This window comes from Eschrichtius robustus, chromosome 2 (genome assembly GCF_028021215.1).
Source record: "Eschrichtius robustus isolate mEscRob2 chromosome 2, mEscRob2.pri, whole genome shotgun sequence".
Classification (NCBI taxonomy): Eukaryota; Metazoa; Chordata; class Mammalia; order Artiodactyla; family Eschrichtiidae; genus Eschrichtius; species Eschrichtius robustus.
The window spans coordinates 41,399,168-41,424,171 of record NC_090825.1 but is presented as its reverse complement, the minus strand read 5'-3'; the positions used below and the strand labels follow the sequence as shown (position 1 = coordinate 41,424,171).

General features: G+C 36.6%; 1 protein-coding gene across 1 annotated transcript in view; it reads left to right on the top strand.

Annotated features, from left to right (window-relative positions):
- The window catches only part of ARL15 (ARF like GTPase 15), a 416,961-nt gene that overhangs the window by 146,382 nt on the left and 245,575 nt on the right, over positions 1-25,004 (top strand). Inside the window, exon 3 of the mRNA XM_068535336.1 lies at positions 12,779-12,838. Within this exon, the coding sequence (XP_068391437.1) occupies positions 12,779-12,838 (60 nt within the window). The remainder of the gene's footprint in view (positions 1-12,778; positions 12,839-25,004) is intronic.

Below are 25,004 nucleotides of genomic sequence, written 5' to 3'. Positions count from 1 at the left end.
ACAGACTGTCCATTTTACTCCTTGGGCCCCTGGCTAAGATTGCACATAGATTACTCTTTTAAGAAGGTAGACAGAAACACAGAAAGCAGTGGTAAAGGAGTTTATTTTTGCAAGGAAAGGTGCCATGTGAGCATGCTAGTGGGCAGAGGTGTAAGGGTGGTGATCAGGAAGAAGGAGACACCAAAGATGTTCAATAGAGGGCAGGGAGTGCAAGAATGAGTGAAGACTTCTGATTCTGGTCAAGACAGAGTAACTAGAACTGGCTTACCCTCCCACCTGAAATAACCAAAAGGGGGGAACAAAAAACAGAGAAGATATATAACACAGTTTTTAAGAAAGTAAATATCAAGCAACAAGGGTTAGTCATCCCTGAGAGATGAGAAACAAGTGAGATGAGCCCCACAGTTGCCCCAGCCTACTGCCTCAAGACTGTTCCCAGGCCGTGGCACAGCTCCAGTGGGAAATGAGGTGGAGCTCAGTGGACTCCCTGCATTGAGGGGATTGAGCTGAGAGCTGGAGAGACTAGGGCAGCTAGAGTTCCTAGGACACAGTACTGGAGAGGAGAGAGTTGTACAGAGAGAGAACCCTAGAGATCTGTAGAGGGTCTCCTTTGAGTATGTGTCATAGTATTCATTGCATGCGCATGAGGAAACTACTCAAGGCTAGCAAAAGAACCATCTGAAAGTGCTAGAGGGAACAGTGCCTGGTGTTCACACAGGACTGAGAGTTATGCCTGTTACCACAAGCCAGATTGGAAAAGTCACAATTCACGAGGTAGTGGGTCGAGTACTAAGGAAGGTTTTGCCTTAGGAATCAGCTCTAAGCTGAGCACTGCCCTAGACCCATGTAGCAAATCATATTAATAAGACAAAAGGCTCAGACAGTTTCCTAGAAACTTTAATACACCCCAGAACAAAGCTGTGTAAGATTTACAGAAAACAAAATTATCCAGCACTTAACAAGGTAAAATTCACAATGCCTGACATTTAATCAAAAATTACCAGGCATGCAGAGAGGCAGGAAGACATGATTCATAACGAGAAGAATAATCTGTGAATTGAAACTGACTCATAACTGTCACAAAGATTAGAATTAACAAAGAAGGACATTAAAACTGTTATTATAAAAGTATAGACATGCAAAATTTCTAAAAAAACCATATAAAAATTTTAGTGGTGAACACTACAATATATGAGGTGAAATATATACCAGATACGATTAATGACAGATTAGACACTGCAGAAAAAAGATTAATGACCTTGAAGGGCATTAACATTTGGGACTACTCACAGTAGAGAGAGGAGAAAATGGAAAATGCAAAGAGCAATAGTGACCTGTGGGACAACTCCAAGTCACCTAACATACGGCAACACCTAACATTTGAATCTGTCAAGGTGAGGGGGTGGAGAAAGGGACAGAAAAAAAATATTTGAAGAAATGATGGCTGAAATGTTTTCAAACTTGAAGATAAACAACAAATCCAAGAAGCTCATTGAACCCCAAGCACAAGAGATATGAACAAAACTACACCAAGTCACATCCTAATAAAATGACTAAAGCCAGTGATAAGAGTGTGATGGTTAATTTTATGTGTCAACTTGGCTGGGCCACAGTGCTCAGATACGTAGTCAAACATTGTTTTGGATATTTCTGTGAGTGCGTTTTTATATGAGATTAAGATATAAATCAGCAGCCTTTGAGTAAATTTCTTTATATAATGTGGTTGGGCCTCATCTAACCAGATGAAGGCTTGAATAGAATGAAAGACTGACTTCCCCAGAGCAAGAAGGAAATCTGCACTGGGTGGCCTTGGGACTTGAACTGCAGCATCGGCTCTTTCCTGGGTCTCCAGTCTACTGACCCACCCTGCAGATTTTGGACTTGCCAGCCTCCATAGTATTATGAATCAATTCCTGGAAACATTTTTCTATGTATACACACACATCCTATTGGTTCTGTTTCTCTGGAGAATGCCGAGTAATACAAAAAGGAAATCTTAAATACAGAGAAAAGATGTTACACAGAAACAAAGATAAGAGTGACATCAGATTTCTCACTGCAAACAATGCAAGGGAGAAGGCAGTGGATCGCACCTTTAAAGTACTGAAGGGAAAAATAATTATCAGCCTATATCCAACAGAAGTATCTTTCAAAAAGAAACTCAAAATAAAGCCTTTTTCAGACATTAAAAAAGTGAAAGAATTTATTGCTAGCAGACCAAAGTTATAAGAAAATGCTAAAGGAAGTTTTTCAGGCAGGAGAAAAATGATTCCAGATGGAAATCTGGACCTATACAAAGCAAAGTAACAGGATGGTGACTACATGGATAATTATATAAGATTTAGTTCTTATTTAAATCTCTTTATAATTGTTTAAATAAAAACAGTATACTGTGGGGTTTATAACATGTAAAAGTAAAATGCATGAGAGCAATAGAATAAAAGTCATAGGGGGAAAAGGGAAGTATACTATTGTTAGGTTCTTATATGTGAAGTAGTTTAATAACACTTGAAGGTAGACTATAAGCTAAAGATACACTATAAACCCTAAAGCAGCCACTAAAATAACAAAACAAAGTGTGAGAGCCAATAAGGCAGCAAATGAGATAAGATGGAACTATAAAAAATAATCAAAAAGAAGGCAGGAAAAAAGGGAACAAGAATATATGGGACAAATAGAAAACAAGTAGCAAGGTGATAACACTCAAACCTGACCATCAGTCATCAAATTAAATGCAAATGGTCTAGACTCCTCAATTAAGAGACTGAGAATATGATTAGATTAAAAAAACAAGACCCAACTATATGCTGACTTTAAATATAAAGACACAAATAGGTTAAAAGTAAGAAGATGGAAAAAGATATGTTGTCCCAATAGGCATAAGAAAGAGTCAAAAGAAAGTTGGAGCGGCTATATTAACATCAGACAAGGTAGACTTTGGAGCAAAGAATAATACTGGGGATAAAGAAGTTCATTTCATAATGATGAAAGAGTCTTTGAATCAGAGGACATAACAATGCTAAACATTTATGTACGTAATAACGACTTCAAAAATACACATAGCAAAAACTGACAAAACCCACAATTGTAGTCAGAGATTTCAGTACTCTCAATTATTGATAGAACACGTAGGAAGAAAATAGAGGTAGTAGACTTGAACAACACTGTCAGCCACCCTGACCTGATTAACGTGTATAGAACCCTCTACACAACAGCAGCAGAGAACCTTCTCAAGTGCATTTGGAACATTTACCAAATAAGACCATATTTGAGGACATAAAACAAGTTTCAATAAATTTAAAAGTATTCAAACCAGAGACCACATGGAATTGAATTAGAAATCAAGACCATCTCTGGAAAAGTCCCCAAATATTTGGAAACTAAAGTACTTCTAAATAACCCATGGATCAAATAAGAAATCAAAAGAGAAATTGTAAAGTATTTTATACTGAATGAAAATACAACACATCAGAATTTGTGGGATGTCTCTAAAGCAGGACTGTGGGGGAAATTCATAGCTCTGAACCCCTGGATTAGGAAAGAAGGCCCTCAAATCAGTGACCTCAGCCTCCACCTTAAGGAACTAAAAGAGAAGGACTGATCAAACCCAAAGTAAGCAAAAGAAAGGAAATAATAAGGATCAAAGTGGAAATCAGTGGAACAGAAAAACAGTAGAGAAAACTCATTAGATCAAAAGCTGGTTCTTTGAGAAGATCAATAAAGCTTAAGAAACTCTAGCCAAACTGATCAGGGAAAAAAAAATCAAAGATGACACTAATTTATAGTATCAGGAATGAGAGAGGTTACATCAATATAGAGTCTATAGATATTAAAAGGATAATAGAATATTATGAACAACTTCATACCAGTAAATTTGACAGCTTAAATGGATGAATTACTTGAAAGACAAGTTATCAGAGCTCATTCAAGAAGAAATAGAAAGCCCAGATCTATAGTTATTAAAGAAATTGAAATTATAGTTTTAAAAAGAAAAGAACTTGAAGTTTAGTTGGCTTCACTGGTGAATTCTATCAAACATCCGAAAGAAGTAATAATGCCACTGCTACACAATATCTTTCAGAAAATTGAAGGAGGAGGGAAGACTTTCCAACTCCTTCTATAAGACCAGCAAGTTTAATGTCAAAACCAGATAAAGACATTGCAAAAAAACTACTTACCATATCCCTCATGAACATAGATACCAAAAATATAAACAAAAATCTAGCAAATCAAATCTTAAAGTAGTATATTTTTAATAGGATAATGTGTCATGACCAAGTAACATTTATCCCAGGAATACAGGGTTGGTTTCACGTTCAAAAATCAATAAATTTAATTTACAATATTAAACTAAGAAAAGAAAACCATGTGATCATCTCAAGAGATGCAAGCAAACAAACAAAAAACACTGATTTCTGATAAAAACTCTCACCAAAATAGGAACAGAGGGAGTTTCCTCAACTGTTAAAGGTCATCTATGAAAAACAGAATTTATTCCTGGTCTGATCAGGAATAAGACATGGATGTCTGTTCTCACCACTTCTCAACAATGTTCAACATTGTAGTAAAGATTCTGGCCAGTGCATCAGGCAAGAAAAAGAAATAAAAGGCTTCCAGATTGGAAAGGAATAAGTAAAACTTTCTTGGTTTACTGATGACAGGATCATCTATGTAGAAAATTTGATGGGATCTACAACTTTATACCAACAAATTAGTGATGGCTAATGTGAATTTAGAGCTGATCATTTTGGAGATTTGAAAATTTGGAGGATAGCTTTGATCATTAGTTTGGAGAATGTTGTCTATAAGAGTAGAAGCAGATAGAGCGGTGGACAAATGTGTTGAATTCATTCAGATAGATAAGCAAATGCCCTGAAAGTTGGTAGATGGAAATGCAAAGGTCGACACAGAAACAGGTGTCACAACTTTAGCTGGGAAGTTATTAAGAGGTGAGTATGGTAAAGCGGTAAAAACATTATAAGGAAGCAAAGCTTGTCCTGGCTGACCCTGATGAGGGAAGGAAAGCTCTGTTTGCTAGTATAAGAAGGAAGGAAAAGCATGTAAGAAAATGTTGGAGGCTAGAGAAAACTTTTCTTAACAAAGGTGAGGTTCCCTGTGATTCATTGAGAGGGCTCTGCAAGGATAAAGGCAGGGCAGAGTTGGGCATGAGGTGCAAAGAGAAGAGAAGGGGTAGATGCTTGTTGGTTGAGTCTGTATGTTTATTGTAGCTAATGAAGGTGAGCAAGAGGTTGGAGAAACTAATTACTGGTGACAGAGGAGGGGTGGAGGCAGAGGAGAACCAAGCAGGCTGATTTTAGTTATCAGTGGACCCACAAAACCCATTCCTCACCAGAGTTCCAGATAGACATTGCCGGCCTGTTCAAACTCAACTGCTGGCTCCTTTTTGTTGTGTATGTATGCAGCTGAAGAAGAACAAAGGAGGTAGAAGGAAGTTCCTAAAATAAATGACAAAACCCAATGGCAAGAAAAAGTAACTAGAAGAAACGAGGAGGTCAGAAAGCCACATGTGCATGTGAACATTCAATGTGAGGACGGGAGAATAGCTGAAGGAGGTCCTATGGAGAATAATGTACAAAGTGAAGGAGCAAGGGAGCTAACTATATAAAAGTTTAGAAAGACTGGAAAGCTAAGATTAAGATGACAAATATAAGTAAAAGCAATGCTGTTGAGAAGTATTTCTATCAGATATTACAGATAAGAGTTTATGACAGTCCCATTTAGAGAATTCAGTCACATTCACAAGTAGTATCTAGAATCTAATTGATTAATTAAGCTAAGTCCACAAAGAGGTATTCAAGAAAAGAATTAATGGCAAACAAATAAATGGAAAGGTTTGGCTTTACCAGAAGTTCAACTTTACTAGAAAATAAATAAGAAAATGTTAATTTTATACCTAAATTTACCAAAATGTGTGTTGTCCGTTTTTTTTTTTTGAAAGAAGTTATTCATATAAATTAAAGGTTACCAAAATATTTACATCCCTTGGCCTAATAAGCGTGTCACTAAGAATTTACATTAAGTGTGTAATTTCAAAGAAACTGTATGAACAAACTGATTCCTTGCAACATTTTGTATAACTAAAACTTTAAAGTAATTTAAATGTCCTACATCAAGGGAGTTTGTTAATTAACTCGTGGTACATCAGTTGAAATGATCATATATTGGAAAACACATACAATCTTCTGTAAAGGAAAATTAAATTTACATTCATTTTGAAAATTAAACCTTGCGAAACTATGCTTTTGAATCAAAAATGGGGGAAAAAAACCCGTAAAAAATAACTATGGGCTTTGTTGGTATGGTCGAATTATGTGTGAAATTTTATTCTCTTAAATTATTTCTCTATTTTATAACGTTTTGATTATATAAAGCCAATTAAAATGAAATATTTGTTGGAAGAGTTTGGAACAGTTGAAAAGATAGACTGAAAATTAGTTTCTTGAAATGAAAACATGACACAAGAAGGGTATGTCTATCCATTTCAGCAAGGCAAGAATGTCAGCCTTTTCTTCAGAGGAAAAGGGAATCCAAACTTTATTGGATTGTTAACTTCAGCAGTCTTTTACTTTGACATAATTTTTAAAAGATACTTAAATTTTCAAAACTCAAAGGGCCAAGAAATCCTGAAAAGAGCAGGTCTTGCTGATAGAGGAAAAAAATTGAGTAGCTTACACCTTGGTCTAGAAACAAAAGTGAATTTTGCCCAGAGTGAATTCCTTGACTGTATGTGCCCAAAGAATTTGTTGATAAAAGGGATTGTTAACCTGTAGATTACACAATATTCACTTTTTTTCTTTTTAAACCAGAGGAATAGAGTCTAAAGGTTTAGGATAATATATTGTAACATAGAGAACAATCTAGAGAAAACTGAACACTTGGAATTGAAAAAGGTTGAAAAATCTCTTCTAGGGATATATATTACTATGTTTGAAAATTTGTCAAGTGATATGTCGGTCAGTTAAAATAGAAAACAATTATGGTAATTTGAAAGAAATACAGAAAAGTTTATGAAAATTTGAATCAGACATTTTAATAACTTTAGTATTAGCTGCATACACGTTAAGAAGAAATAAGTTAGAAAGTCAGATTTGGTATCTGCTAAAGAATTGTGTTTTATAAATGCTGGTAGATTAAGTTTCCTTTTATGATGTTGAAATGATATTTAGAAGAATTTCGCTAGACCATTGTCCAAACATCACAAAACTACCGCATAAATCACGTCCTTGGTCCAAGTCAAGGCCACCAGATCTGTGGAATGTCTTTCCCTTTAGCAGTTCTTAGAGTGACCCAGGGATGTCAGAAGCACACAGCGAGTACCTGTGTACATGTGTGCAGACTTGTGTATGTGTTGCAGGGGAAGGGGGGAGGTTGGTCTGTAGGTCCAAGCGAAATTGTCATGTGTTCCACACAATGAATAAAAATAGACTAACCTCCCTCTGAAACCTAATTTTGTTACGATTCCAGTAATGCTTTCCCCGCATAAAAAATTTCAAATCCATCTCCCTTGTATCACAGGCTTTTTTGGATTTAAGGACTAAAAGACAAAAACTGAATGTCTATGCAAACAATTATTTCCCCAAAGAGTTACTAAGTCATATATTTATTAAAATTTGTGGGGTTAAATCTTAGGGGAGGTTTCAGTCTTACTAATGTAGCTTAAATAGGCCAGGAAAAAATGACTACGTAACTTAGGCTTCAGCCATCAAATTGTTTGAATGGAGTCGGGAGACCTACCCCTGAGGCCTTCAGCCAAATACTGGAGGCCATTGATGGTTGACTCAGTTGTTACAATATAAATAATGGAATCCTAACATTAGAGGAAACTTTAGAAAGCTAATCTAGTCCACTCATTTTGCAGATGAGGGATTCAAAGTCAAGAAAAAAGTGGCTGGTAAGAAGTCTAAGAGCTGTGATAGGGTTTCTAGGACAGTGCTCTTGTTCCATCAGCTCACTGACTTCCTGCAAAGAGCATCGGAGGATGCTTATTTTTTCGAAGAAGCAACAGAGCAAGCGCACTGTCATGGCTGAGTCAGTTGGACATTTTCCCTCCCCTCCTGAGTTCCTGGTTTTATTAATAACGTCTTTAAAAAAGTACTCTCTAAACTCATACTATTACTTTTATTCCGTTAATAAGGCAATGTAGTATAGACCTGAGAACACAAGAATCAAAATAGATTCCTTGTGTTGGATTATTTATAAATAGGAGGGAAAGTAATTAGTGGGATTATTAGGTATGTGTGTATTTTTTCCAATCAGCTCCACTGTTATTTAGGTTCAAAATTGGAAATTTTGAATCCATCATCTTGTTGGGATGTGGAAGAGGTGCTATAGTGTGGAGCTCTGGTGGACTCAGGTGATGAGACCTGAGTTCAGGTTTTAAATACAGCATTTAGTAGTTTTGGCCAGGTACTTAACCCTTCTAGACTTCACTTGCTTCCTGGAACAGTAGTTATTCATTAAGTTAAGGATTGTCGTAACAGCTAAAATACAGTCGTCGCTTGGTATATGAGGGGGACTGGTGACCACCTCCCCCTGCAACGGATACCAAAATTTGAGGATGCTCAAGTCCTTTATATAAAAATACAGTATTTGCATGTAACCTACACACATCCTCCCATATGTTTCAAATCATCTCTAGATTACCAATAATACCTAATACAATGTAAATACAATGTAAATGGCCTGGGCACAGCAAATTCAAGTTTTGCTTCTTGGAATTTTCTGGAAATTTTTTTCCCAAATATTTTTGATCTGTTTGGTTGAATATGTGGATGCAGAACCCTTGGATATGGAGGGCTGACTAAATATAAACCCTTAGCACAGATCTTTAAACAAATATTGAGATCCTATTATGACCAAGCACTGGCATACAAGATGCACTGTACACTGTATCTCTATTACGAATCCTTGCAGTCTAGCCGGGGAACAAACATAAAACAAGTAAATAAACTGATATGTAATTAGAACTGTGAAAGTCATGTAGGAGAAGTGCTGAGTGCCCCAAGCACACAGATCCAAAAAAATCAATCTATTTCAGGAACACCAGAGAAGGCCTGCCTGACAAAGTGAAGTTCTAATACCACCTGAAGGATAAAGAGTTTGCCAGAAGGGCAAAGAACACACACTTTTGGAGCAGTAGGTGCAAAGGCCCTGAGATGTAATGAACATGGCTTGTTTTAGGAACTGAAGAATATAAATGAGGGGGAAATGGTACAAAATAAGCCTAGGGAAGGAAAGAGGAACCAGATCAGGTAGGGCCTTGTTAGGTGTTTCAAACTATACCTTGAGTAGTGAGAAGGTATCAGACCCTTTTAAGTAGGGGAATGATGTAAACAGAAGTGCATTTCAGGAAATCACTTCTGCTAATGTGTGGGGATGATTGAGGAGGCCAGTAATAGATGCAGAGTTTAGTTTGGAGGCTCACCACGTGGTGACGGTGGTGGCTTGACCACAGTTGTGCTGTGAGGATGAAGAGAGGTAGGCATTTTTGAGAACTATTTAGCAGGTGAAATTGAAAGGCTTTGGGAATTGGTTGATTGATTGAAAGGGAAAGAAGTGTTAAGGAGGACCACAAATATTTAGTCTATAGAAGTCCTCAGTAAATGTTTGTTTTGATTGCTTCTTCAGCAACTCTTATTTTTACCACTGCTTTCATAATATATCTGAATTTGAGGCCACACATGATTCTGATTGGGAGAAAGCATTCAGTGATTATTTGATGACCATTAGTATTCTGAATTTTTAGTTTTATTTATTTAAAAACAAAACACTTTATAGCACTGATTACGGTCTGTTTTCATTTACAGCTGAGGAAACTGAGGCACAGAGGAATTAAGTAACTTGCTCAGAGTCAGACAGTTAAAAATGGTAGAGCCAGAATTTGAACCCAGACATTCTTACTGTAGAGCCCATGCAATCCAGTGATTTTCATTCCTCAAAGCAACCCTTTGAGAAAGGTATTTTGATGGATTGACCTTTGTAGCCCTACTAAATATTAATTCCCCTTCTTGACCTCATCCAACTCAATGTAAAGGAATAAAATACAATTGATCTGATGGTTGCCCTTCTTGATTGCCCTTCTGGTGAACTGAAAATGTGTCTTTACATTTTAAGTCTTTTTAATCCTTGCAAACAGTTAGAATGACTAAAATAGAAAAATATTGTTTCTCTTCCATGAATAGTACATTCTCTTATTTTCTGGACTGATTATCTAGGCTTCATCCTCTGAACATTAATTACCACAGCTATATTGTAAAAATAATACAAAGACAGCAAAGTGGAAGACTGCATATACCTTTGCAGTATAAATCTAGCCACACATGTTCTGTGTGAAGAGAAAACATTTATGAGTATTCTGCAGGAACATTTATATGCCTATAAATAACATTGCTAGGTTACTTTGCTTAGAGTGAACATTGGAGGACATTTTTGTAGTCAATTTATTATGAAGTCTGTGTAAGGATTCAAAATGGGAACCGTCATGTAATCTGCCTGTTAGATCAATAAATTTCAAAAGTCGTATTTTGCATATGGGTGTGGTAATTTCCAGAAAGACATTTCTTCCCTCTGGGTGCCTGCATATTGTCAGCTTTTAAGAATCAAAGCAGATGAAATATTGCTGATGTGCTCCATAACTATTTCTTTTTCAAAGTTGGGGTTTGTCCCATTTCTCTGGAAAATCCATACTTGGGTTGTCCTGAACCTAACCACTAATAGACTGTTTAGCACTTACATAGCGTTTCCGTTTTCAGGATTTCACAATCATTGCCTTTTAATCCATGTAACACCCCTGTGAGGTAGGTAGATACAGTCAAGCATCCAAGTCTCCTGTGGGCGAATTTCAGTGCCAGCAGGAGTATTGTGATTGGCACTGAGTTTCCGTAATTTCCCAGAGGCCAGACACCTGGAGAGGCTTTCCTGCAGACCCAGGTATAGGCCAGTATGTCAGCCACATGAAGCTGCCTCCTACTCCTCCTGCTACTTTACTAAGATTCAGTGACTGCATGCACCGTTAATCATAGGGCTACGCCCACTGTGTCAGTCTGTATTAAACCCACATAGGAAGGGTATGTTTTGGAAGGTTCTCAGAGAGCCCAATGAACATTTACGTTCTGTACAACAAATTTCAACAGTTTACACTTCCATCGCTCCAACAACGGTACTTTTCATTCAGTGATAACATTTATGGCTCCAACTAAATACTTAGATTAATAAATGAGCACCATCATTTCTGTCTTGAGTCTGTAATATATTCAGGCAGGCAGAAGATATGTGTACGTAATGATTAAATCATCAACAACATGGCATCCATTGAAATATAACATCGGCAGTCTTATATTTTGTGCTTATTTGTACCAGGCACTGTGATAAAGATAACACATGCATTATCGCATCCTCATAACAACTTTGTGACATAGATACTATCATTCCCAGTTTACAGACAATGAAAGCCAAGGCTGGTAAGTTGCCCACAGTCATAGAGCTTATTAAAACCTAGTTCTGTCTGACTCCAAAGTCACTTTTTAACCATTACATGATATTCACTGCCTTAAGTAGAAGGTAATATATAAAATCTTAAAGCTCTGGGACAGTATACAACAGAGGAGTGGTAATAATAGGCTGGAGTAGAATAAGGCACATTTTAACGTGTTTTTTAATAAAGTAAAGCAAAACCATGTAAAAGAATTGTTCTTATACACATTGTATTTTATATCCTTTTACCTTTCTAGGCACCCATCATAACTTGCTTCAGTGAAAGTATTTGTATGTTTTCCCTTTCACCCTGTTGATAATTTCTTAAAAAGGGGACCGTGTCTTATTTATCTTGTAATTGTACATATCAAATAATGCTTAAAACCTTAAATTGATTGGGTGCTCGGAAATTACTGAATAAATTAACTATTAATAATAGTAGAGCTTTTAATTGAAAAAGAAGTACCTTTATATGCAAAGTATTCAAGTGAAACAAAAGAAACTCCCTTCTATTTAAGACCTCCAGATACCCAGTTCTACCAAGAGTCATTACATGTTCCAGTTTCTTGTGGATCATTTCAGAAATATTTAGTGTATATATTTGTGTGTGTGTCTGTGTATAGGTAAATGCACTCTCACATATGTCACACCTGAATTGATTGACTTAGATGATGATAATTAAGTCCTAAATACAGAATTAATCATAGTACTATACTCTGAATATACTTTTATAATAGAAGTCATTTATTACATGCATTATAAAATGCATAAATGGGTAATTATGATTATACTTTTAAGAAAAATTTATGTATGACTTTAACCACGTCCTTGAAAGAAAACACTAACATAAATACTATGTAATTCAATATAAGATGGTTATAATTTTGATACCTTAGTCTCTAGGGTTGCTAAATTATATGTGAGGGAAGATTAACCTTAGGAATTAGATGCAAAGGTCCTGATAGATTTAATATTTTCTTTGAAGTTTCTCTATACTTCCAAGTGTCTTTCTCGCAACTGATAAAATTTACAAAGTGGCATTATGTATTAAAGAATGAGGCAATAATTTGAAGAAGAGGGTTATATTTTGCTGTAACATACAACTTTTGCAAAATGGTAGAAGATAATACTGGGTTAACCGTTTATCTTGGAAATTATGTGTTTCTGGTGTAAATATGAGCTATGAAAAATAACTCTTAATCTGCCTAAAAAAGAGCATTTGAGCATTTTATACATTTTTAAAACTTAAGTTGCTAATTCTTTGTTTTCTGTTTTCTAATTGTAGGTTTTAGTATAAAAGCAGTGCCATTCCAGAATGCCATCTTGAATGTAAAAGAACTTGGAGGTATATCATTTAAGATCACTTCTATGTCTGGCTCTAGCTTTTACTAAGTTCATATTAATGTGTTACATATAATTAAAACATAATGATGATGTATTCTTCTCAGAGGTGATTCATTTTTACCTTTTCTCTTGATAATACATTTCCTTGAAGTATTTCCTTTTCTTTATATATATTTTAAAGGTAGTTGAAGAGTTCTAAGTAGCATAAACTTTGTTTTCTTTTGTGTGGATTAAAGAACTACACTACTAATGCCATTTCATACACTGTACTCTTCGGTTTTACTTAGCTAATGAAATTTATTCTTCAATGAACAAAATGAAGAGAGTTTTAATATAATCATAAAAAATAAGCTATATGTTATACAGGGCAAAGAACTGTATTTTAGAGTAGTTTGTATTCATACTGCAGGTTTTATTGTATCGGATCTTTTTAGAATGTATTTGTTCCCATAATAAATCTTTGCCAATAGGTTCTTTGCTGGTCAAGCACATTTATTGGCTAGGCTGCACCCCAAACTATACATCACTCAGTCTTTCATTACACTCTCTGTCTGAGGTTTTTTTTTTTGGTTGTGTTTTATGTCAGTCAGGGTCTTAACCCATGTAAATAGGTTAACAAAGAAATCAGTCAATTCAGTGAACCTACTAAATTCTCTAATGCCACAGGAAAATGGTAAGTGCTCTGGAGTTCAGTATAATATTGGTGAGTTTAATGACTTAGAAGAAAGTTCTCTTCCATCTCTTTAATCACTTTGTGATATTGACCTTACCCTGTTTTTTTTTTTTTAAGCTCATTCTGTGACCTATTTTTAGATTGATGAAATTGACACAAACCTTCTGCCATCATAATAGTGTTTGATGCCTTCTTATTTTTATCTAATGATATATTGGCTGATCTTTTCAGGTATGTGTTTTAAAGAGCTATATCCAGAACAAGTATCCTTCTGTCAGTCTGTTTTATAGCTACCTTTGACTTTTACAGCATTAATATTTAAAATGAACCATGGTTGATAAATTCTGGTTTTTCTTTGATGTTGGCTTTGTCATTTTGACTGCAAAAATTATAAAACGTGAATGTTCTTGTAATAGAATAATTTTTCTATGCAAAAATTTTAAGACTCTTCTTTTAGATTGAATATTTTAATATTACTTTGTGGCTTCAGAGGACATAGTGTAAACATCCATGGAATCAAAATGAATAGTTTGAGAATTCTATTATTTTTGAATATGGTTGATACTTAGTAATTGTATTATTACTAGGCTAGATGCAAAGTTTTTATTGAATACCCTCCAGGTATACAAAACTGTTGATTAATTGATAAGGTGTTTATTATTGATGCTTAGTTGGATGATATAAATAATGGATGTATCTGGACAATTTTTAAAAAGCGGAATTTATAACCTTGACTCTGTGCCATTGAAAATCAGTACAATTCAAAAGATCAAATTAGAGGACGGGGTGTATAAGGTGGGAATCTGTCTGTTCCCAGGCAAGGTTTAATTTTGCTGAAAGAACTGTGTGTACCCTGGCAATTGTTGAAATGGAAATTACAATGGAGAGGATACCATAGAGTTTGGTGGAAATGCTTTAGTTTGTGCCTCTTCTGTGATGTAATAGTTGAGAGATGTAGGTATAAGATAGAGCTTCAGGGATTGGGACCTATACATTAGTTTCAGGCTAGTGATGTGTGGTGTTTGGCGGGTGGTAATGAAGAGCAAATTCCTAGCTTAAGCACAGATTCTTCTTCCCCTGAAGTTTAATAGCTGTTTTCAGTTGAGAGACTGTCTCAAGGAGAAGGTGATTTTCTGAGTAGAATCTAATTGTGTATCCTGTGTTGTGTGCTCAGAGGCAAGCAGTGGAGGGAGTTCAATCCTTGACTTTTTACTCACTAATTCCTTTATCCAACAAATATTTTTTGAGGACCTACTCTGCATGGGGTAGGACTGGGCCCTAAGTCAAGTCTCACCCAAGAATGCATGAAAAGTAGACTAACAGACAGAGAGTATAGCTTTCCTAGGATTTAGAGTAAATCTTACATACCAAGAGGCTCGTCCCAATATAAGATATGTGGCATTTAGGGAGAATTATGACCTCCTAAAATCAAATTGTTTGAGAGGAGGTTGCTTGACCCAAGAATTTCTAAGTTCAAGAGGAAAGAGTTGAGAATTTTAAGATCAGTGTGTGAAGATGTGAAACAGCTATTTACCAGTAGAGAGTTAACTCAGAAGACAGGTTAATCAGAGTTCAATCAGGTTGTCAATCCAGGGGAAAACTATGAAATCAAGGGAGAAACTCAAGAAGATAGGTATAAAGGTAGGCAGATACTAAGGGCCCGAACTGTGCTGAAGTGCAGAATGCTCAGAAAGTTCTGCTTATCCTAGGGTTAATTCCCAAGATTGGCACGGCCCCTGTTCCTCCCTTCTAATTCCTTCTTTACCCCTTTCAGATGGTTCCAAGACTTTCCATCACCCCCTTATCAACCTTAAGTTACATTTCTCACTTCTTCAAAATAGGAAGAGGCATGAACTTGTGTTCCTTATCTAGTAAGAAGAAATGGTTTCGAATGAAATAACAGTGACTAATGGAGTTAAATTAAATGCAAGTCACTTTTGGTAGATCTTAATAACAAACTGTGTTTGCACACACACTGTTAGATGTTTGTGTGTTTGTATATATGTACTACATAATTTGTGTTATGTATATATAGAAATAATTCTATGTTCTTATCAAATTTCTCTTCTATGAGGGTATTTCTTATATCTTCCTCCTAAAAATGGCTATACATCTCGTTCACATCAGTTTTCTCATATGGTCTTTTCCTGTTGTTCATGCAGTCATTCTAGCACAATTATTTGTGTGTCAAGCATGATTCTAGGGGCTGGAAATAAATGATATTTAAAACACATCCCCTGTCTTCAAGGCACTCATGGTTCAGGGATGGAGACATGCATGAAAAGAAATATTTGAAATTAATTTTTGAAAATGATGAAATTAAGGGGCAAGTAAGAATAAAGTAAGGGATGACACAAAGAGAGATATAGTTAGTCCAGCTCAGTGATATGATGGGTGAGTCCTGTTTTCACTGTTTTGAGAATGACTTGCTCTCCGCAGCTTACCTGTCATACTCATCAGGCTGTACCGATTACTCCTGTCTTTATGTGAAATTAGAACTCTAAAATTTCTTGTATTCTCTCTCCCCACACATTCTCATTTAATCTTTGCAACTTCATGCCTAGAGAATAGATGCTATTATTATCTCACAGATAATGAGACACAGGACACCTAGACACAGATCAAGTGGCTTGATCAAAGTTATTTGGAGGAGGTGTGGAAGTTGATCTGAGTGCTTGCGCTTAATCAGCATACTCTATACATAAAGCATTTTACCTAGCGCCCAGCACAAGGGAAGTGCTCCCGTGTGTTGTCTGCTGATGCTTTTATCATTATTATAAGAACAATTTGAAGTCTTCACATGTTTCCATTATTTTCATTAACACTATACTGATTAAACATGAACCTCTTGCTCTCTGCTGAAAAATTCTAGGACGTCATCCCTTATTATGGCCGCCGCTTTTATCATTCGTTTTCTGTCTTACTCCTTTATTTAGAGGTCTTTCTTTTTTTTTTATTATTTTTATTTTTAAATTAATTTTTATTGGAGTACAGTTGATTTATAATCTTATGTTAGTTTCTGCTGTACAGCAAAGTGAATCAGTTATACATATGCATACATCGATTCCTTCTTAGATTCTATTCCCATATAGATCATTACAGAGTATTGAGTAGAGTTCCCTGTGCTATACAGTAGGTTCTTTTTTTTTTTTTTTTTTGGCTGCATTGGGTCTTTGTTGCTGCGCGCGGGCTTTCTCTAGTTGTGTGGAGCTACTCTTCCTTGCAGTGTGCGGGCTGCTCATTGCGGTGGCTTCTCTTGTTGCGGAGCACGGGCTCTAGGTGCGCGGGCTTCAGTAGTTGTGGCGTGCAGGCTTCAGTAGTTGTGGCTCGCGGGCTCAACAGTTGTGGCTCGCCTGCTCTAGAGTGCAGCCTCAGTAGTTGTGGCGCACGGGCTTAGTTGCTCCGCGGCATGTGGGATCTTCCCAGACCAGGGCTCGAACCCGTGTCCCCTGCATTGGCAGGCCGATGCTTAACCAATGAGCCACCAGGGAAGCCCCTATTCAGTAGGTTCTTATTTAGAAGTCTTTCAAGTCAAACTCTTCTTCAGTTATGGTCTGACTCCAGTGCCCTCAGCACTCCAGTGCTTCCCTCTTCTGATTTCTTCAAGACTGCCTTCTGAAGCAGAGTCTTACCTTATTCTAGATAGTTTCCAAAACTTACAGACTCTTCCATAAACATGTCATTTTGATATTCTTTTTATTTTTTCTAATTCAGTCAGTCAACAAATATTTACTGAGTACATATTATATGCTCAGGCTGAGTTCTAGAAAATGGTGGTGGTTATACTGTTAAGACAAGCATAGTCCCTGAATAGACTGGCTAATGGACACAAGGGGAGACTCTTGACGTCTACTTAACTTCTCTCCTTGATTAAAGCCAAATATGACTTCTTATAGGCCTAAAACGAATTTCTAGCTTAATCCCTTCCATACTTGAAGGGATTTATTTTTAATAGCATCCAGCAAGGCTGAGTGTTAGTTTCCATCCTGACGAAGGACATTCTGTAGTATCGCTCAATGAACTTTTTTTTTTCCCTGCATATTCTTGAATTTGGAAAGGTTTTTTTTGGTGTGTGTTTGAAACTAATCTAAATCCTTTCTCTTTTAACTTTAATTAATTACTCTGCTCGTCTTGCTCTATTATTTTTATTTTTCGCGATGTTGTGCAAGACACCGAGCAGGATGCTGGATAGGCAGATTAATCTTTCGAAGGATTTTCCTTCCTCCTGGTGACTTGTTTCAAAGCCCAGTCATCCTGCATGCTTCCAGGCAAGTCTACTTTCCTGTATCTCTGTTTCCTTATCTGTAAAATGTAGTAATAATAGTCCCTACATCATATAATCCTTGTGAGGACTAAATTAGTCAACGTAGGTCAAGTACTTAGAGACCACTTGGCCCATAGCTAACATTTTTGGAAGATTTTGCTTTTATTATAATTATATCCTCACTCCCTCATACCCCTCAAAAACACCTTTCAATAAAGCCTTTTTTCCCCAAGGTCTCTGAAAACAACACAGATCACATATTGATTGCTTTTTCTTTTTGTGGTCATGCCTCCCTCCCTCGTAGACAAGGTGATCTTTTCCTTCATTGCATTATACCTATTTAACCTGAAAAGTCACTGGGAAGGGACCTCACCTCGTTGGGGTCTTGGGTAGCTGCCCAGCATATTTTTTGGCACTACATGTGTGTTAGTAGTAAATGTTTTTGTCCCTTTCCACCTAATCACCTTTCTTTCTGTTTTCAGATTCCACCTGAAAAATCTCTTGTCTGTCATAGTACCTCTTAATTGCTTTCATTCTGTTTGGCTTATGTATTTTAACCACATTACTAAGGTAAGTGAAGCATCTGGCATTTAACTGAGTCGGAAGCAGTGGTCACACTGCAGTGACATCACAGCTCTGATAATTTTTCGTCTTAGAAACGTCCAGTTCTTAAATCTACGAACAGATTTTTATGCATTCATAGGTGGCTCTCTCTTGATTTTGAAATTTCATTTACAAATTGATAGAATCCAGAGAGGAAAATTTCATTTCTTAACACGTTTCGTTTGTTACCACTTATTGATAGGCATCCAGACATCATCATGTTCCTTTTTCTTTCTCGAACTGACTTCTGGAACCATGGTTGGTTTGGCCAAATGACTTGTTTTCTTCCCTTAATATGCTAAGGAGTTATGTCTGAATTGTTTCCCCACCCCCTATCCTGGTCACCATCCCCACCCAATATACTCTTTGGCAGTCTTGTCTTCCCAGTTGACTTTGGGGAAGCAAAGAAATGTTAAAAAGCACTTAGCTGTCTTTGACACTTCAGTATTCATTGCTGCTAGTTGTCAATCAAAAGGGAAGTTCATGAGGATTTTTGTTTGCACTTTCTTTTCTTTTCTTTAGAGGAAGGAGGTGAGGGTCGTATGGAAAGTGCAAGTTGTGTTCATTTACCCATTTACTTCAGCCCATGCAATAGTGACTGAATGATTTTTAAGGATTGTCAGCTAAGCCATTTTTTAAAGGTTGCTTCTTTCAGCAGCCAAGCTGTTATATGAAACAGATGTTGACTCTGTCCTGTTTCTTTGTTTGCCTGGAGGAATACGCCTCCTCATAGTGAAAGGTGCTGTTTCTTTGTATGCTGCTAGTTATCTTCGGGTGCTGTTAATCTGTCCAGGTTATTTGCATTTCTTAATTTCTCCAGAAACTGTACAGGGCAGACTTCTTAACAGGCAGCCCAGGGGGCACTGCTGCCTGCTTCTTGTAATTCCTGTTTTTTGTACCCAAGCCGTTTGATGTCTTTTGCCAAAATAAAGTTTTCTTCCTTCAGAATCTTTTATTAAAACTTACTTTGGAGGGAATAATAGCTCTTTAATTTTTATCTGATACATTCTCACTGTCCTTTGTATATTATGATTATTCCCTCTATATGGCCACTACTGCCTCCTATTAAAAAAATAATGCAGCTAAATACCTATGAATTTAATGTACTCACTGGCTCTGAAGGTCATGCTATACAACAAAGACAGAGGAGGAAACACGACAATATAAACCAATATATTGGTTGTATATTAGAAAAAGAATGAGTATAAGCAGACAGACTTGAAGAGGTTATTGTGGCCACATTGCTGTAAGGGACAAGTGGAATTGCCTACATTCTTTGCTGGTGTAGGAGAAAGCAACTTGCCATTCGAAAACTGTTTTAGACATCTCCACGTGGGTTTCTATGGGAAAAGAGGCAAGAAACCATGACCCTGGCAAAGGAACATGGCAGCACAGAGGGGGGGCCCAAGTGCGGCCAGGTCCACAGAATACCTTAGGACCGTGCTTTGAGCTGAGTGACAGTCAGCTACATACAAGTAAATGTGCATGTTCTGTATCTGTTGTATAATTATAAGGAAAAAATGTGGTTCAGCAAGTAGACTGTAGCCTCAAGACACTCTGTCCCCCTCTGCATTTGAACTTCTTGTTGTTGTTTTCTTATCTGTAAAATGTAAGTTTTAATAAATCATCACTATTTATTTCCCAAGGGATTGGGCTGGAAAAGAAAAGTTCAGTTGCCTAAAGCACCTCAGAAGAGATGCTTTAAGAATAGACAGTGGTATTCCCACTAACTCTTTTTTTATAGTTGTGGATCCAGTGTAATATGTAATATTGAATGATCGAAACATCTTGATATAGTATTGTTTCCTTATCTAGGAAAAGAACCAGACCTTTCTGGAATGGGGACAGCCAGTTAACTCCTGGCTCTCTGAGCTGTGTACTTTCTCACTTAGGCTTAGGCTTTACTAGGGGAAATGATATTGGTATAAAGCCAAGTCACTTGGATGTGAGTTAAAAGGCCACAGCTATCTGAATTGGTTGAACAGGATCCCAGGGTGGTGGTGTTCAAGCGTTTTTTACACTTGCTAAGGGAAAACTGAGCCAAACAGTCAACAGAGCCAAATAAGTGAATCTAGGGGCCCAGAAATCTGTTACTGGCTGATGTAGACCTGACCTTAATTTTTGTTTTCTTCTGGAGAAGTGCCCTAGGAAATTTTTTAAAATCTGTCTTCCCAGTCATAGTTTAGTATAGCACTTAACGATTTGCTTTATAAGACTCTGTGTGTATATAGAACGTTCTAGAAACTAGTGTCCCAGACTTTTAAACCTCCCAACCCCTGGCAGTAGGGTTCTCATGTGCCTCTGAGGTTGTTGCCTCACCACTGTTTCCTCTTTAGGGGCAATCAGGTCATTTCATGTCTTCTCACTCTGCCCAGCTTCCTCACAGAACATTTGTGTTGGGTTCTTAGCTTAACTTCTTATCCCTCACAGGGGAATAGGTATTTCTGTTTCTCCCAGGGGTTGCCATAATAGCAACTAATTTTCACTGTGTATTTGGTTTCAGTGTGATATTGCAGCAACAGCCCTGGAAGTCAAGAGACTAGTATTTTCCTCTAAAAAACAAGCCAGGGGACATTGGGCAAGGCATTTAACTTCTCCATTGCTGCTTTCTTTTCTAGCAGCTGAAGATGCTGATAGCTGTTCTCCTCTTTGGTATAGCATAACTAGTTTATTTTTTATATAAAAACTTACAGTATCTACTTCGCATCAACCTCTGGGAACCATAGAGGCAGTCTCTAACAACTGTACAGGACTATAAAGGATTATTTCCTCTATTTTCCTTTATCCCTGACTTTGTCAATTCTTTAGTTTTATTTTGTACAGTAGGCATTTTAATAAATCTCAAAGTTTTCTTTTTGCGTGGGTAGTGTGAGGCAGACCCAACATCCATAAAATAACAACTAATACTGACTTAACAAAGTTGCTATGACTGTGGTCTTTACTTCGAGAAGCACTATAGTCTGGTATGGGAAGTACTATAACAGTACAACATGCAGTTAGGATCATACAGAAAGGACAAGACATCACACAAAGTCTAGGGAAAGGTACAGAAGAGATGAAAGTCATGGAGGTGGCAGTGGGCTTGGTTCAGTCTTGTCCTAGCATAAACCAAGCCTACTGTCACCTCTTTGACTTTTGTCCCATCTGTTCCTAGGCTGTCTTTCCCCCTGTTATGTCTTCTTTGTCCTTTCTATATGATCCTAGTTGAATCGTGTACTCAATACTGGTATTTACCATACTAGACTGTAAAGTTATGAAGAACTGAAAAGCACAACATAGTCTTAAAGGTTTGTTGTATGTTATATAAAATATATCCATAGTTCTAAGCTGGAGGGAAATTTGCCAAATTGTGCCCCAAGATGCTAGAGTAACGTTAGATGCTTCAGAGGCAAAATGTTTTGTTGTTGTTGCTGAATTCATTTCAGTGAATAGTTAATGAATACTAACTACATGCTGGGCCCTGAGGATACAATTTCTGCTCTGCCATACAACCCCGCCCTACACACACACACACACACACACACACACTCACTCACTCACTCACTCACTCCTCTGAGCCCAATTCTTTGGGTATTTTCATGGGAGAGTGATGTTGGCCATAACAATTACGGAAGTTCTCAGAAAAATTAAATAGCTTTACTATGTTCCTATAATTGGAATAGCAACTTGACAATTGTTGAAGAGGTAATATGTTTGTAGCTATTCATCACTTATCAGACTGGATTGATTCTCTGACGTACGCTGGAGCCAGATGAAATAGAACTGGTTAGATTTGTTTTTGAGGTGTCACAAATTTGTGGTTTTTAATTTTTTAAGATCCAAAGTATTGTCTAAAGACTCTATTGATGATGCTTGATCATTTTAATCTTGAAATTTACTGATATTTATGGCATTGTTGTGAGAGGTAATAATGTGAAGAACTTACCATATAAAGTTAATTATTATTTTTAACACAGTTACGGGAAGCTCTTATGATTGAGAATTGAAGGTTGATTTTTTTACTGTGTCTATTCTCCCTCCCTTGCCAAAATCTCATGAAATGACAATAATATCAGAAAACAAACAATAATAAATCTATTACAAAGATAGATTTAAATCTATAATAGAAAAAGGAAAGCAAGATAAAGCTTGAGGTACAGACAATGGAAACATGAAATAGAAGGGGAATTCATCAGGATTATTAATCAGGGAGCTTATCAAAGTTATTAATTGGGGCTTTACATTTGGAGCTATGCCTTTATTTTTCTTTTCTTCTTGTGTTAGGTAGTGGATAGCAGCTGTGTTTACCCACAAACTAAATCCTTGAGTGTGGGTGCTAGACTCAGGCAGGGCAGTGCTCCAGTAATGTACTGACTGCCAGGTGGGTTAGAAAGCCCACACACAAGGGAGACAAGCCACTTGTCTGTCCCTGTTAATCACTGGAAACAGGCAATGGTAAACAAAAGAGCTGGCAAACAGATTTTCAAACAAAGGATGAGGATATAATCATGACACACCACAGTATGAGGAAAACCAACACCATGAAAGAAAGACACCCAATCAAAAGTCAGAAGAAAAGATGTCCAAGGATCTAGAGGTAACAGAGTGATCAGAAGAGGACATTCAGAGAGATGGAGGAATGTTTTATATTTATGACAAAGAATGTAACACAGAACATGGGAAATTAAAATTTAACTTAAAAATTTAAAATGAAAATGGCAGTTGATATAACTCATATGTAAATTAGTGAAACTAAGGACTGAGCAAGGGAATGTCCTCAGAATGCCTTCTCAAAGGAATACTTTGTAAGTATGAAAGAAAATTTAAGAGACAAAGGGAATAGTTACAGAAGTTCCAACATCTCTCTATGAAGCATGAGCTCTAAAAGGAGAGTAAAGAGAAACTGGAGAATAAAATAATTTAAAAAACAATAGAAAAAGAGCCTCTAATATGAAAAAGAGAACTGAGATTTAGTGAGCCCTCTGAGTGCCAAGAAAAGACCCATACCTAGACATACTGTGAAGGAGAAACCATTCATTGTCATCATAGAAACACACATAATAAAATAGCATTATTTCTGATTTCAGCATGGGAGATGGCAGAGTTAGGTAAAGAGAAAAAACCATTAAAGTATATTCTTTATGGTATTTAGAGTAAGATTATAATTAACAAAAGAAAAATTGAAGTTTAAATATATATTTTTAACATTAATTTAAAATTATATATCTTTAGGTCCTATTTGTTTATTTTTGTTTTTATTTCCATTTCTCTAGGAGGTGGGTCAAAAAGGATCTTGCTGTGATTTATGCCATAGAGTGTTCTGCCTATGTTTTCCTCTAAGAGTTTTATAGTGTCTGGCCTTACATTTAGGTCTTTAATCCATTTTGAGTTTATTTTTGTGTATGGTGTTAGGGAGTGTTCTAATTTCATTCCTTTACATGTAGCTGTCCAGTTTTCCCAGGACCACTTATTGAAGGGGCTGTATATATATATACACCCATCTCACACTTTTTTTTTTATATATATATAAGTCCATGCCACTCTTGCAATTTGTCCCAGCTTACCCTCCCCCCCCCCGCCGTGTCCTCAAGTCCATTCTCTACGTCTGTGTCTTTACTCCTGTTCTGCCCCTAGGTTCTTCAGAACCATTTTTTTTTTTTTAGATTCTATATATATGTGTTAGCATATGGTATTTGTTTTTCTTTTTCTGACTTCATTCTGTATGACAGGCTCTAGGTCCATCCACCTCACTACAAGTAACTCAATTTCATTTCTTTTTATGGCGAAGTAATATTCCATTGTATATATGTGCCACATCTTTATCCATTCATCTGTCGATGGACACTTAGGTTGCTTCCATGTCCTGGCTATTGTAAATAGAGCTGCAGTGAGCATTGTGGTACATGACTCTTTCTGAATTATGGTTTTCTCAGGGTATATGCCCAGTAGTGGGATTGCTGGGTCGTATGGTAGTTCTATTTTTAGTTTTTTAAGGAGACTCCATACTGTTCTCCATAGTGGCTCTATCAATTTACATTTCCACCAACAGTGCAAGAGGGTTCCCTTTTCTCCACACCCTCTCCAGCATTTATTGTTTGTAGATTTTTTGATGATGGCCATTCTGACTGGTGTGAGGTGATACCTCATTGTAGTTTTGATTTGCATTTCTCTAATGATTAGTGATGTTGAGCATCCTTTCATGTGTTTGTTGGCAATCTGTATATATATATATATATACATCTTTTTAAAATTTTTATCTTTAAAAATTAATTAAAAATTAACACTCTAACAATAAAAGGATGGTATATACATAAATACGTTTTTTAAATGTCTGAAAGTTTACATATTCAACTAATATAATAAGTTATGTTAGAGAGTGGAGTGAGAGTTTACTGGGTTCCAGTAGAATTGTTGCTTTTTAGTATTGTGTGTATTTTTTTCATGAGAACTTTCTTTTTTAATTTACGAAATAAATTCACTCCAAGGAGAGAAAGCAAAGAAGATTTGATAAATTCAGCAAAATGCAAGAATGGGGAAAAAAAATAACAAAACAAAATAATGAACAAAAAGTTATGCTAGGGCTTCCCTGGTGGCACAGTGGTTGAGAGTCTGCCTGCTACTGCAAGGGACATGGGTTCGAGCCCTGGT